At 34.5% G+C, this 19,418-nt stretch overlaps 1 protein-coding gene across 5 annotated transcripts in view; it reads left to right on the top strand.

The window, feature by feature from the left end:
- Window positions 1-19,418, top strand: part of LOC145688374 (uncharacterized) — a 726,484-nt gene that overhangs the window by 691,456 nt on the left and 15,610 nt on the right. For 4 of the 5 annotated variants that reach the window (XM_081762538.1, XM_081762537.1, XM_081762540.1 and 1 more), the window contains 4 exons: window positions 885-1,033; window positions 3,829-4,102; window positions 16,428-16,686; window positions 17,101-17,212. In XM_081762538.1, coding sequence (XP_081618664.1) covers window positions 885-1,033; window positions 3,829-4,102; window positions 16,428-16,686; window positions 17,101-17,212 — 794 coding nt within the window. Of the gene's footprint in view, window positions 1-884; window positions 1,034-3,828; window positions 4,103-8,196; window positions 8,751-16,427; window positions 16,687-17,100; window positions 17,213-19,418 lie in introns of those variants that run through there. The other variant, XM_081762541.1, reaches the window with a different exon arrangement.

Genomic DNA, 19,418 nt, shown 5'->3' on the forward strand with positions numbered 1-19,418 from the left:
AGACCACAAAAGAACATACTCATGATGTCAAATACAACAATGCTACATCAATTCTTTCAAAATATGTTAGAATAAATAAAGTAGTAAAATTGAGTTGAGTTGAATTTCAGTTTAGCGTCCCTTTCAGCAGCGAGGCTATGTGAGTCGTGGACCTACTAATTAACATGGAATCCGAACCACATGAGCTCCCGCCGGGAATCGAACCCGGGTCTCCCGCGCCAAAGGCACGTACGCTAACCGCTTAGCCATGGAGGAGCTCAAAGTAGTAAAATTAATAATAATAATAATAATAATAATAATAATAATAATAATAATAATAATAATAATAATAATAATAATAATAATAATAATAAATAAATAAATAAATAAATAAATAAATAAATAAATGAAAAACAAGTACGTTATCAAAAATCTTCATTGTCCATATAAATCTAGGAATAGGAGATCCGTTTTTATTATTATTCGAATGAAGTAAAAAGAAAGTAAGTTCCTGCTTTAGTACATTGGACAAAAGTTGGAATAACATCACCTAACACTTTGTGTGTCAGTACCAACCATTAAAACAAAAATGTTTATATTTCACTGTTGAGGAACCCACAATGGAAGAAACGTCAATAGTTATTATCTGTGTAATTACTCTCTCTATTCCATTCCCACAAATCTCTCTTTCTTGTCCTGTCAATACTGTCCTAGAAAAAAGTGGAGATAATGAAAATTCCGTGAATGCAAAGCAGAATAGAGTAGAACATAGTAGCTTCCCCCTAATTTCGAATAATTTATGCTGTACATTTTCATTAAAAGAAATGTTTCAGAAATGTGTTTCGTAAATTATATTGCAGACTGTTTGACACTTCATATATATACATTTGTTTTCTTTTACACAGCATCATTGCCTCAGCTATTTTTCCCAGCTGTCGTAGCAGTAGATAAAGATACTGATAAAGCAGTGTATGGCTTTGAAGCACTTCTACCAGATGTGCGAATCAGAAGTACACTTTACCACCCTCTGCGGCCATCAGAAAAAATCACAAAGGTAAGGATAGTTTGTCTAATTTAATTTGATGCTTACATATCATTTATCAGAAAATATTTTTAAAGTTTTTTTCCTTGCCCTTTAAGAAGTTGGAAATTGTCGGAAAAGTAGCCAGCATCTATTAAACTCCAAAATCAAAGTACGCGAATTCCATTTTACTGTTTTCGTAATACTTGAAAGCATATGCATAGTAAATATGAATATTGTTACTTTAATAGTTACGTTACTTTTAACTCTCGAAATTTTTTTTATTATCCATTTTATAACTTCACAAGTTATTTTATTTAACTTACTTGTGATATATCTGGCTTCTCAGATAATTATAACTTATTACTTGAAACGTTTACTTACTTTTGTAATTTCCTGTATAATTTTGTACTGATTTTTTAAACTCTGTACCATAATGAAATGTTTGTTTATACATCGATAGTGTAAATTAATCTCTCTATATACTAATGTGTCGGTAATTTTGAAACGAAAAGTAAGAAAAAAGCACAATGTAGTTGCCTACAATATAGACAAAATATAATTTTCTAGTTCAGAAACATGTATACGAGTTGTTCAGTTTCTTCGTCTGTTATTAATGTAGGAAAAGACTTCATAGGCGTGTTTGAAGCTAGCGACTCTATGTAGTACATAATTAGCTTAAACTAATTTAAACCTTTGACGTGACGAAATTTAAGAAGATAGTGTATAGGGATAGGGAATGGAGGATGGAAGTGTATATACTAAAGCTAGTAGAATCAGCAGCACCCATACTTTTTTCTCTACCTCTTTGAAACGCATGGACTGATTATATTACTTCTTTTCTTCAACGTAGAGATAATATAATTTTCTGTGTGGTACATAAAAGTGTAACAAAATACATAGATTCACTTGATCTTATGTCGTTGTTGAAAACATGTCTGGCAACACAATTCTCATTTAGCGATAGTTCTTTAGTTAAGGGTTCTGTATTGACATACCTAATATTTGAGACTAAAACCAAGACTTGAAAGTTCTCCCTTCATTCCAACAATAGCGAATATTCCGTGCGGCATGGCGTACGAGCTATTTGAATCTAACGTCGCATGTTCAATGGCTGTCCATTATGGTATTGGAGATGAATGCGAGACATGGATTACAATTTGCATAATGTCCATGGAGTTGCTGCCTGACTAGTATGAGGCCAACAGAGCTAGAAGTCAGTTTATTAATCCCGTCATCAATTGGTTTGAAGATAGCGTTACGCTATCTGCGTGGTGTGCCATTACTACTCATTACCAAAGGAGAACATAACTTGCTGCTAGATCTGTGGACCGCAAATTTTACTAGCGGTCGTTGTGATCTGGAACAAAACACTTTACGATTACATATCCACAACTTGTATAAAACTTCTGACATCCATCCAATACCCTTCATATCTCGGTACAATGTTTTAATCGTATTCTCGAATAGGCTTTGGAACTCTATTCACCAAATAAAGTGAGACTATTTCAGTCAACAATAGTAGCAGTTCTAACCAATGGTTACCAAATCCTGTGCAATGCAACGTGTCAGTTTTGTACTTCGGTCAATTGTTTCACACAGACACAAATGCATGTCGGATCAAATCAGTGTTCGAGGTGGAAAAAAGCAGAGGCGGTATGTTTTATTACGATTTTGACTCGATATACCGGCTATCTAAATGTTGAAATACAGTGAGAGTTTTTTGCATACAAGATTGCATTTCTGTTTACATAATGACTGAAAACCATTGGAGAGCTGCTCTGTAGTAACAGAGGGGAGAATACGGAGAGACTTTGATCCCCCACCACCAACTTTCTGAAAAAGAATTAAAATATCCCCTTATGTTGTGTGTTATACACGAATATACTCAACAACTGAATGAGGATATTACCAATTTCCTGCGAAGAAATTTCCGGTCCCACCACTCAACTGCAGAGTATTCCAAACACCCGGAAGGTCCGCCCACATAGCAGACAACCCCTAAATTCGCTCATGCTCAAAACATGGCATTTATATGCTTTAAGGTAAAAAGACACACACACACACACACACATACATTACAAAGACACAATTCAGTGTGGCATATCACAATATAAACTAGGTAAACTTCTTTGAAGACAACTGATTTTAAAAAACAAAAGGTAGGAAAAAGATAACAAAAATGTCGGTGTTGTCAACTTAGAAATTATTTCTACATAAGAAATAAAATCTTTTTACGTTCAAAGCTATTCGACAATTACTGTGTATAAAAATGGATTTCTTAAAGGTATTTAGCATCTACTTTCCAGTGACGGTATGTTTCAGTCTTTGAAAAAACAGAGACGGTATGCCTTAATCACTGAAAAACCAGAGGCGGTATGACATACCACCGCATACCGTCTCACTTCGCCCACTGGATCAATAGTAGAAACTATCGAAGCTTGCTTTGCTTATACGCTTCCTTCTACCTGCGAAAATGCAACAGCACTAGCAAGAAGAGTACCATATTTTTTTTCTGTGTATGATCAATGGTGATAAATCCTGTCATGACTACCTTAATTACTATACCATCCTCATAACCCTTACACGAGTAATCCGGTGGAGTTATTTCCAGTTGAGAAGGAGTTGGAAGGGTTTAGTGTACGACTGTTTAACATTTTGCCATGCCTATTTATATTCTAGAATTATCTTTAAATGACAGAGTACGTTCTGTTCAATCAAACTATTTACGGAAGTGAGGCTAGAAATGAAAGTAATTATAAATGTATGTATTGTCCATGAGAAAAAATAACTGTTTAGTATAAATTTTTAATGCATTTCTTTTTCAGTATTCAGTTGATCTGAATGCAGTGAGTGGATTTTTGAGGAAAGTGTTCCAAGATCTGAACGTGGATCAAAGGAACTATGATGTCATTCTTAGTTTGCCACACAACGTGGACGTAGTTACCGAAACGGAGATCTATAAACTACTGTTCGACGAATTTGAAGTAAACGCACTGAACATTACACACCAGACTGTTTTGGCGCTCTATGCCTACAATACTAAGACTGGAATAGTTGTTGACATTGGAGAGAGGATGGACATTGTGGCTGTTTATGATGGTAAGTGTTTGTTTCTGCTGCCAAGCGTGTTCATTGTTATATTTTATACAACAAATCAACACATTTCTAATAATCTGTTGATTTGTACAATCGACATCCTAAATAGATTGCATTATTGACTGATAGAACGTGTGGAATTCATGTTCAATATTATTAAAGTACTCACTTATTTCTGTTCCTTAATGCGGAATTATTTTCTTTTGTGTCGAGTAATTACAGTATTCTTGGGTTTATTAGACAAAATCTATTGCTTTCCTCAGTTTGTTGCTCTGCACTTATTTGAGGACAAGATCTTCGTGATGAATAAATTTGTTCTATAATTTTGTTAGCAGTTAGTATACAAAATGAACGTGTTTCATTAGCTCTCTTGAATGCAGAAGGATATATAAATTTACGGTTGCTAGAATATCGATACTGATCCAGCATCGTGAAAAGAGTATAGCATTTTTGAAGCAAAATGTATCAAATTTGACTGTAGAATGCCAGAAATGCCTGCGATAGCAGCTGATATGCTGATCGCACATCACCTTAAAAGCAGTCTGGCCCTCCATAGCCCGTGAGAGTGCGTCCTCATGAACAGTAGTGCAAGTTGTTCAGTTTAGTTTTTAAGGACAGATTTCCCGATCTGAATGTCTTGTTCGTAGCTAAGCATCGCGTTCTCAACTATGACTTTTTTTTTTTTTTTTTTTTTTTTAACAATTTCATTAACAAAACAACTTTTGATATTTATTGTATAGTGAATTTCATTACATCGTAACTTCATGGTTATAATGGTGGTAACGGAGATGAAATGTGAAGAGTATACAGGGAACGATATTTTACTATCACATAAATACTTAAAACTAGACGTTATGCTAATATCATTTGTTGCTCGTACTTTGAGGGCGCGACTTGTCTCCCTTAGCCTAACGGCCATAGTTGTGGGACGTTAAACTGAAAGATTTCTTTTTTTTGAGGACGTGATATTCTAGTTTCTGTTCATTTCTACTAGTAATTTCAGAATGTTCTTCCCTCCGTTGGACCTGATCATAAAATTACGAATGACTTTAATTGAACCCCTGTGTTCCTTTTCCGTGAAGTCAGTATTGAAGTGTACATATCTGATGTAATATCCCCGTTATTCGAGATACTTCGGACATAGCCTGTTAGTACAGAAAATCTTGACTGTTAAATACCTTACAGGACTTTTATTATGGGTTTGTTAATGGTATCTTGTGAATTGCTCATTACTGTTGAATATCTCCTTTTGTAAACTAGTATTTTGACAGTCGCTATTTGGATATAAAAATTCTTGAATGCTACATATTCATAACCAGATGCTGATAATCATACTCGTACTTAGTTTCTCGTATATTTTGTATGTATGTAATTCCCTGGCATAAGTGGACACTTACAAGATTACACGATTTTGAGGAAACACCAAACGAATGCGAACTGCCGATGAGTGTGATGTGGGTGGTAGTTGGAGCATGCAGTGCAATAAGTGATACCATATCACACGGACGTGGATGTGAGAAATGGTTTACGCGAAGTCATATAATTCGGCATTGGCAGTATGATAGAAGTTAGTGCAGTATCAACCGTGTTACCTGTACAATTAGCAACTGTTAACAGGATTACAATGCATTTCAAATGGTCTGAAATACATGCATAAATCCGAAATTTGGTGGACAGGAACCAACACCATGTCTGAAACGTACGGTCTTCCGAATTGCAAGGACCCATCCTTGAAATCTGTGGTTGTAGTAACTTTTTTCCGATGGGCACATCCGTGCTGTGATCTACATAAGGGGTATTACAAGGTGGAGACTACCCTTCTTTGAGACAGGCGAACTGTCTCAGGACTGCCAGCAATTAATGGATAACGGAACATAATGACATAGGGGAAAGCCGACCACCCGCTAGAAGATACAAAATAGAATTCTAACTGTGCCGTAGCCTAGACAATTCCCGGACATGAATCCTGTAGAAAAAGTTTGGCATTTCCTACAACTAAACTTACACAAACGGGATACAGATACACAAACAAATAACAGTTATTTCTGGCAGTCTGTGACAAATGGTGCAAACTTCCACAGAGTATTATCAGTGACCTGTTGGATACCATGCCACGTCCTACTAAAGGGTGACTCTGCCTAGTACTAACTCCAGCATCAGATATTGTTACTTCTATGCACTGGTACGTGGCAAGGAACACGCTTATTTCTCGGGTATCGATTCACTTATATCAGAGTAATGTATATAACACAAAACTAGCAACTAGCGAATCCTTTAAATTTAATTTAAAACTAATGCAGTATAAGAGCAGTCACTTGAAATTAGTATGTATCTCAAATTAGTGTAGCTTAAATTCAGGACAAGGTTAATAATTGAAACACATAATCGATGAAAGTAAGAGGATGCTTTAAATTGGCATGAAACTAGGAACTCGGCATATTGTGTGTAAGGCTACCAAAATCAGAAATAACACATTCAGTAAATGAATGAATGCATAAATAAATAAATAATAAATAAATAAAAATTTGCTACGAAATGTTGAAATCTGAACTAAATATTTCTGAACCTTGCATACCTTGTTGAAATAAGTGTTCCCGAATAGTTTTGGTGCAAATGGGGGTCAGATTTTATTTCTGGTGTGTGTAGTAGTGGGGGTGAGAGAGACATCTAATTTTTGTTCTTTACCCTGCATAGTTAGGCAATTGCAAAGCACTTCAATTACGGTGTAGCTATTTCCGATCTAGACAAAAAGAAATAACTAAGACGGGAAGCAATAAGGTGGTTGTACGTTACCCCAGCTATAAACTGTCCAGCGATTCTGAGCATTTCGACATTAGCCTGCAATTTTTCTCCTGACAAGGAGCCATGTAAAATTATTTCTGTGGGTTACCATCTTTTCATATTTTTATGAAGAATAATGTAATCGAATGCTGTTTTTCAAAACTTTTCATAAGGAGCAGGAATTTAAAGCGCAATGCGTGACTTCTATATGCCTTTCCACGCTTTACGAAGTTTGATTGCTTTGTTTCATGTCATGTCAGATAGTCCAGTGTGTGGATTCTATTTCTCTCTCTCTCTCTCTCTCTCTCTCTCTCTCTCTCTCTCTCTCTCTCTCTCTCTCTCTCTCTCTCTCTCTCTCGTTTAGTCAAGAAGATACATGTCAGTTGGACTGGGAATTGATAGGGGCAACGCTAGAGGCATTGCTTGTCGTTACTGACTTTATTTTCAAATATTTGTGCATAAATATTTGTGTAAAATTGGGCATTTTCGCTAGTTAATAGTAATAATAAACTTTAAGATGCTTAAATATACGTATAACAAGCGGAAAGTACTGGACATTGTTTGTAGTGATTTTAATGATTTCTTCATATTTTACCACTAGTATGATGTAATATAATTTCCAGCTTTTTTTTTTTTTTTTTTTTCTGGCATGCATAATGTGATTTACCACTGCAAATTACCTGAGGTTTGCCTATGAACAGTTTTGCATTGTAATTTTACTAATTATTCCACCATATGTGTAAAATTGGGCAGGTGTAATCGTAGTAGTTGTGTACCAACAATTTCTAAAATTAACACTACAAAGAAGTTAACGTGTCTTACAATTCAATAACTGACGTATAATCTTGTACAGCTAAAGCCCTGACACCTACTTGAGAATATCTACCATTTTGAAAAGTACATTTTAAGTAAAGTCTCAATCCATGTTATATGTACATAACCAAGTCAAGATAATGACGAGAAAACAATTACTGAACAGAAATGGCTTTGTTTTGTTTTTATTTATTCAAAATGTTTTGAAATTAATGGTTATGTGAGAGATGAAATATAAGAAATACTTATTACAATCTATGTTGGAACTGTAACACTATATTAGGTAATTTCAAAGTACGAAGATGGAAAACAACTTCCAGTTACTAAGAAGTTAATCAAATATAGAAATTAATTGTAGCTATGAAACGGCTATATATTTTTTGAAGAGCACATTAGCTTCAAGATGGTTCAGATCTTTCGTTATAATATTGTGATATGTGACTCTCATCTGTATGCGAAGTTCGATGACAGATTCAATACATAAGCTTTTTTTGTTGTTGCAGGTGAGATATGGAGTGAGGACTCCATTTGGTGTTGCGAAGCTACTCTTCATACTATATATACGTATCGATAAATTGCTCGTAATTGTTCTAACAGCTATAGTATAGGAAGTTCTGTAATAGTATGATACAGAAAGAAGTTTTCTCACGTGAAAGATAAAATATTGAGTAGTAGTTTAAGACAATCTACATGGAAAGAAGTTATTATCCAAATTAGAGCTGGACATAAACTTGTTATCGAAAGCAAGCAAACAAAATTATAAAATAAAAGAGCAAACAAAATTACACAAGAATAAAACAAGCAGATAAAAGTGAATCAAAGAACTACGTGTAATGCAGTTACCGTTCATTATTCAAGATTTGAGTTACAGATAGTGACACAATTGCAGATTTACAATATAAATTATTCGATTCACAATACGTATATTTTAAACATAAAGGAAGAAATGAACATACTTTACAAATATGAGATCAAGATCTTCAAACAACGCACGTAGTGTTACACAGAAGCACAACGAAGTAGCGAAAGACGTTGTTGTTGTCTCCTGACTTATACTAAGATTTAAAAATAAAATAAAATTAAAATAATAATAATAATAATAATAATAATAAAAAAAAAAGAAACTGAAAGAGCAAATTCAATTGATATATAAATAATCAAATAAACATGCTTGATTAAAATGTGCTTGCGTGATAGGTACAAATAAACACATAGTGGACAATATAAATAAACGCACTAAGCTTTCAAGACTGAGCGTTTCATCATTAATGCGCAGACAAGAATGAAGAAAACAAACACAATTTTGGGCACAGAGGAACACAAAAACAATACAGTAGCCAAAACAACACTAGAGTCTGTGTAATTTATTACCATATTGAATATTATGCAAATGTTTATTGAAAAATTTCAATTAATTTGAAGCTGAAAAAAACAAAGTATTAACGTCTTTTTGGCTTTAGAGTTCCGATGCTTGACCTTGAAGAGACTAAGTTGCAGAGCCTAAGTTTATTTATTCTAATGATATTTAAAAAAAAATAATAATTATAGAAAATTGATAAGTATGGCATAATGAAAAGCGATTGAAAATATTAAGCTTCTGTCTTATTTGTTAGAAATTGAACCATTCTTTTCAGACTTGTCAGTTTATGTAGTAATGGCTCAGTGAAATAATGATCAGTCATGTTTTTTTAAAAAAAAAAAAAAAAAATCATCTGATTTCGATGTAATTTCTGCAGAGACATCCATACACAGGCTTTTAAGGACTGAATAGGGAGAAAACTTTCGTTTATTATGGTTCTATAGACGAATGGGAGTACAGAGCTTTAAAACAACTACAGCATACTTTGAAATTCCAACACACCATATGTATGAATTTCATAAAATAAATATCTGTCAAAATCTGTCATCACAACGTCATTGCGATCTGAACCACAATATATCATTCAGTGTGCATTTGAAGTAACATTCTTAAAAAATTACAATAAATATAAAATATCTCCGTATATTCGATATTAAACTAGAGATGACTAGAAGAAGTTAACAGGTACATATTATTGAATATATGGCTAAAGAAACCAAATTTAATGTATATTTGGATATTTCAGTAATAGTGTTCATCGATTATAAGACCAAAAACAAATTAAAATGGCCTTAAACTGCAAGAAGTAAAATTTTTGTTGCCGATAGTACTGATAATGCACCTAAAAATTCAAGGAAATCGCCGAAATACATATGTTTATAATATGAAATACACCAGTAAACAATTGTAGCAAATAATAAATAGCTGAATTTGTAGAAATGAGAAATAAGTATTAAGGACTCCGAAAAGAGAGAAGTTTTCTGAATAAAATTAATAACAGAAATAAAATTAACTTACTTTTAAGAATATCTAAGTATTTATGAGAGAGATATGATTCAGTTATGAAATAACTTTATACTTCGTGACATTTTGAGGAAATAACGACAGTTTAGAAACTTTCTCGTCGTATGACTTTAACGATGTAAATAAAAACTGCAACACTTGAAAGAAAGGGCTTCTTACGAAGTATTGAACATGATTACATTTTTAATGTTTGAGATGTTTCTCTTGTCAAACTATTAATATTTTGCTCTGTGCACAAATTATTCTTGGATATTCTACTTACGAATTTATAAGTAATTATGAAATACAGTCATAATTTGCAATAGATTCAGGCTTTATTGATTACTGAAATTGTCTTGATATGATATTTTCTATAAGTTCAGAATATTGAAAAAATCTACCAAGGTGATATTTTTATATATCTTTTCATAACGATTGAATCTTGTTTCTCCTCACAGATTTTTCAGTTGCTAAACTATCTACGGAGTTTTCTTTTTTCTTAATTTTATTCATCTTTTTTATATACCCAATAAGCATGCAAAACTGGTACTAATTCATCAGACATGTTATTAATTCAGTTTACCATCTTAGTACACAATATGTGTCGTTGAGTTTAATTTGAATCTGGAAAAATGTAATGGACTGCAGTTATAAGAAGAATATGGTACTTGCATTTATCTTAACTTAAGAACAATAACATACAATCTTTAAAGAATGGAATTGTTATTGAACTTATTTGTCCTTGAGGAAAGTGCTTTGAAAGTGAATTTTATATTTGACCATTCATAAATCTGGAACTTTTAAGTCTTTTATTCGTCCTTATATATATATATACATTTTTAAATATATTTTCTATCGTAAGACTTTATGTTAACAGCGTTGCCAGACATCAAAGCCAACAAAATGCTTAACGACATTATTCTATTTTACATTTTGGATTTTCAAAATGCAACATACTCTTGTTGTGTATCAAAATTAATCACAGAGGAGTTAAATTTCTTTCACATTTATGAAAAACTGACAAATCGTATAACACATAGGACTCTGTTTTACTTGAAAATTATCGACTTAATCTTGTGACCGTGATTGCACTGCAATCTAGCAAAAACTTCAACTAAATTTTACTGTCTGGAAAGAAGATAAATTTTGAAAGCGATAAAGCTAACATATTCGTATAGCAACAATAATCAATTTATGTCTTAGCAGGTAAGTTTTTTTTAGGTATTTACTGAAACTGATTACTTCAGTCGCATTATTGTGTTCCTACTTGTTCGTAGTACGCTTTGTTTGGTTTTAGGAATAAGTACTGATAGTAATTACTCGACTTAAATCCATCTTCAACACGTTAGATGCGGAAACTTTGAAGACTAATACGTTAAATGCCAGTGGGCTCCGATTAAACCGATGTTCGTTGCTGTGTTAGAAAACCAAGAGCTTACTCGTTTTAGGTCGATTCATTCATCTTAGTTCCTGACATTTTTCTCTTCTAGTACAGTGCAATGTAACACAATATTTTCAAAAGTTTTACACGGAAAGCGTTAATAACCACTTGGGAAGTTGGACACTAGTAATAAAACAGTCCTCAAACACCCGATACTTTCAAACAGCAGCATCAGTCTAATCGAAACGTATAGCTTAATGACTTAATGTGCATCGAAGCAATGAAGTGAGAGTATTTTAAATGTGAGTTTCGTTTATTTTAATAATAGTTTCTAGTGTCTTTCTTACTATAAACCTTCTGTGTTCGTATATTTTTCAACTTCTGTTGCAAAAAATTAACACCTATAGAAAATTCCAAAACATGTGAGCCTTCTCTCACACCACTACCAAAAGGGCAACTCACCCCTTGTTAGGACGATGGTTGGTGGTTGTTGCCAGATGTCCGATGTCATTAGGGAGAAGAAACAAGAAAGAAAAGATGAAGGAAAACAAGTGAAAAATAAAGACATAATGTTATTACTTTTTGTGATAGATTTAACATCATATCATCATCATCATCATCATCATCATCATCATCATCATCATCATCATCATCATCATCATCATCATCATCATCATCATCATCATCATCATCATCATCATCATCATCATCATCATCATCATCATCATCATCATCATCATCATCATCATCATCATCATCATCATCATCATCATCATCATCATCATCATCATCATCATCATCATCATCATCATCATCATCATCATCATCATCATCATCATCATCATCATCATCATCATCATCATCATCATCATCATCATCATCATCATCATCATCATCATCATCATCATCATCATCATCATCATCATCATCATCATCATCATCATCATCATCATCATCATCATCATCATCATCATCATCATCATCTCCTCCTCCTCCTCATTATTATTATTATTATTATTATTATTATTTGAAAGACAAGATATTTCATAGAAAGTAGCACAGTCGGTTTAGTTATACCTTAATGATGTCTTTAAGAACGTTACCTATAAAGGAGAACTTAGCATTTTAAAATAATTGTCATATCCAAGAATGCATTCTCTTTTAATTGAAAGAGCAAAATTGTGGAGGGAGGCATAAGAAAACCTAGATTGATTTTGTATAGAGAGAAATTAGCACTGGCTGCCACGTTAAATAATGTCCTATTATTTGGGATGTAAATTAGTATGGGTACTCTTATCCTTATTTTTCGTTTTTCTGGGGGTGGGGAATCCTTTACTACCTATTTTGGCTGTAACGGGAAATTTGGGGAATGATTGCACCCAAGCACTTGAAGGATGGGTACCACTGTTATTATTATTAGTATTAGTGGCTGAAAGTTACTACAAACTCCCTGGAGATACAGCCTATGAATGTGTATGGCCAGCTAGCCAACTTTTAGCGGGTGATGTCAGTACATGACTTCCACCGCCATTATTTCTGGATCTCTAGACCAGGCTCACTATCTTTTAATTTTTTTTTTAAAGCCCTCCACTTGTCTCAAAATGTGAAGTGAATAACGAAAATTGTGCCTGGAAATCAAAATCAGAACCACGAATATGATAACCGTATGCAATAGCCATTTTACTGTTACTACTATTGTCGTTACTACTATTTACTATTACTACTAATATTATTATTTCAACATTAATATGTGTGTGATCAAAATGTAGTAAACTCTTACCTTTCTTGTTTATGAGCTATCATCATCATCATCACTCTCATCTTCTGAAGAATCTGTTACTTGTACACAGATTTCAGTCCTTTCATCAAAAATAGATTGAAAGTTTTCGTAGCTTCCTTCAATGCTTTCTACATGTTTGATATAATTTATCCACTTTTCGGGCGTTACATGATCGCACGACTCCTTAAGAAGTTGTATTACTTCCCCCACTGGTCGTTTCCTTAAATTTCGTGACGAAACCCTACCCTTCAGTTCTGACCACACCATTTCGATGGGGTTGAGGACGCAATGGTAAGGTGGTAAACGTAGCACAATATGCCCATATTTTGCAGCTAATTCGTCCACCGCATATTTCTTTTTTCTGTGGGTAACAGAAGTGTTCTCTTCTATAACTTCAAGGAGAACGGGAATTATAGGAACAGGATTAGGAATGGGGATATTATGCAAGGTCATATAGTTAAGAATTTGACTTTTCTTCCAGGAAGAGGTTGGTTTAGGGTTGAGAACATGACTGTGATACGGGGCATTGTCCATAACAATTACAGATGGTGTCTCAAGCCGTTTCAATAGTTTCTCCTCAAACCAATTCTCAAAGATACCTGCATTCATGCTACCATGGTAATCTGCTGGAGCATCAGCCATTGTTTTGTGTGTTATTAGAAGCGCATCGTCAATAAAACCTGAACGCCCCCCGCAATGTAGAATAACAATTCTATCACCTTTATTCCCAGGACTCGTTACAGCACAATTGTCCGAATCGTCTGTCCAGTTCTTCATCCGACAGGAGTTACTATCAAACCACGTTTCGTCGAGGTACACATCTGCATAACCCTGAGCACGAAGATTATTGATACTATGCAGGTATCTATATCGCCATGCAATTACATGTGGTGATTCACTACGAATACATTTTTTCACCGAGGTTTTATATTTAAAACCCATACTTCGTAGCAGACGATAAACTGTGGTGCGTTGGTATGGAAACTTGTATTCAGTGTCAGCTGTCTTAAGTCTCATTGCTTCAATTAGCGCTTCCGTTGTGGGAGATTTGCCTTCCTTATAAAATTCAAAAACTGTGCGTCGCAATAAATCACGAGTGAAATCGTCAATTTTATCGAATTGAAGCTTTTGTTTTACAACTTTCTTTTTCGTTGGTGTCGAATAGTTTTTCACATCAATTTTCCCACAAATTCTTTTTATAGTACTAATGTTAACACCAGTCGCCTGCGATAATAACTTATTTAAGTTTGTGGAAGTTAAGACACCACCATTGTCAATGACATTTCGTAAAAAAAATTTCACATTTTTCACGAACATTACTGTTTGCTTACGCAACTTAGCTCCCCTCCCAACTACAACATTATCTTCTTTCGTCGGAGTTCTTGGCGAAGAAGGCCGGGCTCCGGATTTTCATTCAAATATTGGTCGTTACGAGTGTTATTGTTTAACCAAGGTCGGAAAAACATTGACATTGTAGCGAATTATAACCGAACACACTAACACAAAGAGTGATTCAAGACTGAAAGAAATCTTGAGAAAAGAGGACATTTGGCAATCTCTTTTTCTGTTTCTCGCCTCTTGTTTTCTTAGATTTATGGCCAGTTGACAAGGGTCAGAGCCATGTGGGTGATCTGTGAATTCCTGGAACCAGGGTTCTCTTGATCTGAAACCATCTGTACCATCTCTTGACATTAGTCTTAATTCTGTATTGTTGTCATAAAATGGGCTTTGTATAATTAATGTTTTATTCTTGATTTATTATTATTATTATTATTATTATTATTATTATTATTATTATTATTATTATTATTATTATTATTATTATTATTATTAATACCCCAAGTTTGCTAGAATAGCTGAACTAGTCGAAACGAGCTGGCTATGACTTTATTGCTTACCTCTTCGCTTTTTATTTTTTCGTGATAGAAAAAAAATATTTCTAATTTAATGGCTATAGCTTGGGCCTTTGGTGCACGAGCTCCCGGGTTGAATTCCTGATGCGGGACCACCAAACACACTACAGTGATTTAGGTCCCATTTTAAATTGTACGTCTTCCTTTGTAGCTACTGACAAAGTACGTAACTATAAGACAATCAATCAATTATCCGTGATAGAAAGTATTTTGTAAGAGAAACGAGTACGGGAAGAAATACTAATAATAGGTGAAAGCAATTCAAAGTGCTAACTCGTACGTCAAGACTAAAATATTAGCTAAGGAAAGTAGTTCGTGGAATCTTCTCGATTTATGGCAAATGTTCTTCAAATGATGATAGAATACTTATTTCATTTGTGTCTTTAACACATTATTTAGCCAGAGCCAGTACTGTGTATGAGGATTAGAGATGATCAGCTACAACATACGAGATACACAGTTGAAACAAGTAAAAATGTCTTTCTAATCTACTGAATATACAGACAGTCCTCGAATCACATAAATAGGTCGTTCCAGTGCTCTTAACGTAAGTCAAATTTTTACCTTAACCTAGAAGTTCTCGCATATATACACAAAAGAACGTGGAAAAAAAATAAAGATAGAAACCGTTTAATAATACTGCAGTGGAAAAGCTCAATTACCTTATTTATTTTATAAATAGGGTACAGAATCCATTGTGTTTCGTAAAGTTTGATAAATGAAGCGTTGTTAAATTAGTACGTAGTTCATGCCTTACTCGTCAGTAAGCTCCCAAAATAAAATTTGGAAATTTAATATCACTTCAGGTAAAAGTACAGTGGTGCAGGTATAAGTTAAACTTGACTTCCATTGGAAATTTCTTAAGCATGAATTTACTTATGTCGAATTTACATAACTCGAGGATTGTCTGTATTTGAAAACAGGGGCGTCATTTCAGACTTCGCTTGGGAGGGGCAAGAGCATCACTGACATAAGAATCTCACGTTTTGTACTAGTATATTACTAGACAATCTATTAAAGCATATGTATTCCTCAAACTCTTGGGGGGGGGCAATTTCCCCCTCCTGCCCTCCCTAAATGACGCCCCTGTTTGAAAATAATTTGAACAGAAACGTATCTTGATTTGACTTACGCTTCAGTACCATAGTTACCATATGCATGCCATTCACATGAATGTATATTAGATGTAATTAATAATTGCACGAAGAGAGTCTGTCTTCGATTTATATTCAATAAAATACTCTTTGTTTCCACGGTTTCAATGAGTGGGTTATTTACAAATGTAAAATCTGTTTCAGGTTATATTGTGGAAGGTGGTGTGTCAATTCCCTACGGTGGGCGTCAAATTGTGGATCATCTCCGTCACTTTTTGCTCCAGAAGGAGTATTCGTTGGTAACAGAAGTTGAGGCCTACTTAATTCGTTACATTTTGGAGAATATATGCTACTGTGCAGAGCACTACAACATGGAACTGAACAAATTTAGGTGCAACCCTGAAAAGTTCGAACACAGGGTCAGTCTAAGAGAGTTCTTCAGCGACCCCACTAGTCACTGGGAGTAAGTATATTCTATATACACTTCTCACTGTGTTTAATTCTGCTGATCATTGATTCTCTTTCTGCTTTTTTAATAAATTGACTGCTTAGCGGAAGTTTTTTTTTTCTTTCTTCGTTTGTGAGAACCTAATTTACATGAAAAGTATTATAATTTCAAGTAATATAAAGTAAATTCGTAGTGTGAAAAATAAACCCGTAAGAAGTCATTTTACATTTTGCTTTGTTCTACTGTAACAAATTCATATTGTTATAACTGGTGCTTTTATCAAAAACCTCAAACTGCTTGTCAACTGAGTACAACGAGAAGAGAAAAGAAAAGGAATATTATATGTCTGCTTAAGTCATCCAGTCATTTCAATGTTGACACTATTAAATTTTGTTCCAAATTTACTAATAAGTCTTTTTTCTTCTTCAGGAAAGTGACAATCGATGCTGGGTGCTTCCAAACTCCAGAGGGATTATTCAACCCCGAAGCCTGGGGACGGGATAATCTTGGTGTTCATAAAGTTGTATACAAGGTCATTCAGGTAAGCATTTTTTCTCTAAGGGAAAATTCAAGTTCTAAATTTGGTCCTAAACTTCAGTGCTACATTAAACATAACTACGATACCAGAAAATAGTAAAACATATACTAACGCAGCACTAAAAAAGGTGTAATCCTAGTGATTTTGCGGAATATTCCATCAGAAAGGGAGAGGAGGTAGTTTAAGAACAGAAAATTATCTTTGCAGCGTTTAGTTGACATCGTGTTGGAATGCAGTGGCGTAATAGGGTTGTCAGATTGATTACGGAGGAGTTCAGGGACGATAAACTACTCGATAAACCGCCGGTTGGTTGGTATGACAGCAAGTAATGAATTATCATTATGTAAAATAATAGAGAGGAAAACATGACATATATGCAGGGTGGTCCATAAGTCACGAAGATTTTGTCAAAATGGCGTAATTCCTCGTGTACGTTAGCAATATGTATCGAAATGCTGGTATAACATAGTCTACATATTGGAGATTTCTGTCATGTGCGTGGAAAAAATAATTTCACGTAAATGTCCATAGTGCATTTTGCATGCTAAAATTTTTCTCACAAAAATCTTCATTATACTTCTCAAAAAATTGCTGGAGTTATCGCTTGGACTCATGGATGTTCTCCGTGAGCTGCTGTGTTTTGTTATATGCGTGTTCTTTGAGGCGGCCCCAAAGGTAAAACTGGTGCCCCAAATTCGTGGCTGCCACGGAATGTGTGCATGTCGTAAAATTATTCTACCCAAGAAGTGCAATTATGTATCTCTGGATGTGTGCGCTGTGGTAGGCACCTTGTTGGAACCAAACATCTGGCATGTTCCTCATTGCAGGGCACAAAACTTCTTGAATCATCATCCGGTATCAAGCACTGGTGATGGCCACTGCGTTGTCATTGCAATTTTCGAAAAAGTAAAGCTCAATGATTCTCTGGGACGTAACGCCTCTCCACAACACACACTTCACAGGGTGTGGTGGACATGGGTGGATAACCTCTGGAGTCTCGATACCCCAAAACCTGCAATTTTGTTTGTTTACGTATCTATGGAGGTGAAAATGTGCTTTGTCACTCATAATTAAATTGTCAAGGAAATCGGCGTTGTCACGAACCAACTCCTGAATGCGCGTGGCAGAACTGAGGCGTTATCTATAATCTATTTGTTGCAGTTGTTGCGAAAGATGCACTTTGTAGGGATACAGGTGCAAATCATGTTTTAAAATGTGGTGCAGTGTTGTTCAACTCAATCTTATATGGCTAGTCCGTCATGTGGAAACCTTCGGTGCTTCTTTGACACTTTTCCGAACTTGTTCAATTATTGCATGTGTTCTTGCCGAGCGTAATCTCCGCAATCGTGGCAAATCAGCTACCGACCGATGCTGTCTGAAACTTCCAACCAGACGACTAATCGTTGATTCAGAAGATGCATCCCTGACACGAAACTAGCAGCTATAAGCTCTTTGTGTTGTTTATAAATGACCTGTGGTTTTCAAACTACAGTTCAATAACATTCGTTCTCTGCGCAACTGTGAATTTTTCCTTCTCGCACTTTCTGGACGTCTACTTTTGCTGTCTAGAAAATAAAAGAAAATGCTGATTAGACCGTTTTGCCCATGCTTCTATTACGGCGATCACCAGAAACATTCACATTAATATTATTCTCATTAAAAAATAAAATAAAATTTAAAAAAAAAAATCATATTTCAACCCCTTCGTGAACCATGGCCTCCCTATAGTAGTAAAATATATGAAATAACAATGGAAGGTAGTGACAGTAGTAATCAAGAACACTAAATAAATAAATAAATAAATAAATAAAACAATTGGAGGAAAAATGGTAAGGATAGAAATGGGTGTATGAGAAATGCAGTTAGGTGTGATACTATATAGGATTGAAAGGAAAGAAATGATTCGCCAATAGGTTGATAACGTTTCTTCCCATTTCACTCTAAGAGACGTAGAATAATCTAAGAAACGAATATAGAGGATGCTTACGCGAAAGGTGCAGTCATTTTCACTGTTTTGTGCTCTAGGATATGTACATGGGAAATTTGAGCGCTGTATGAATTTCAATGATTGTTCATGCGGTTGAAAGAAGATTCAATGTTTCACTAATATATAATGCGAAACAGTTGGTGGGTATTTTGGAAGAATTGTAAGTATCGGTATCTTTGTAATGGAATGTTGGAAACTCAAACTGGTATCAAATATTTGACT

Source organism: Thermobia domestica, chromosome 6, assembly GCF_964235325.1.
Source record: "Thermobia domestica chromosome 6, izTheDome1.hap1.1, whole genome shotgun sequence".
NCBI classification, from domain to species: domain Eukaryota; kingdom Metazoa; phylum Arthropoda; class Insecta; order Zygentoma; family Lepismatidae; genus Thermobia; species Thermobia domestica.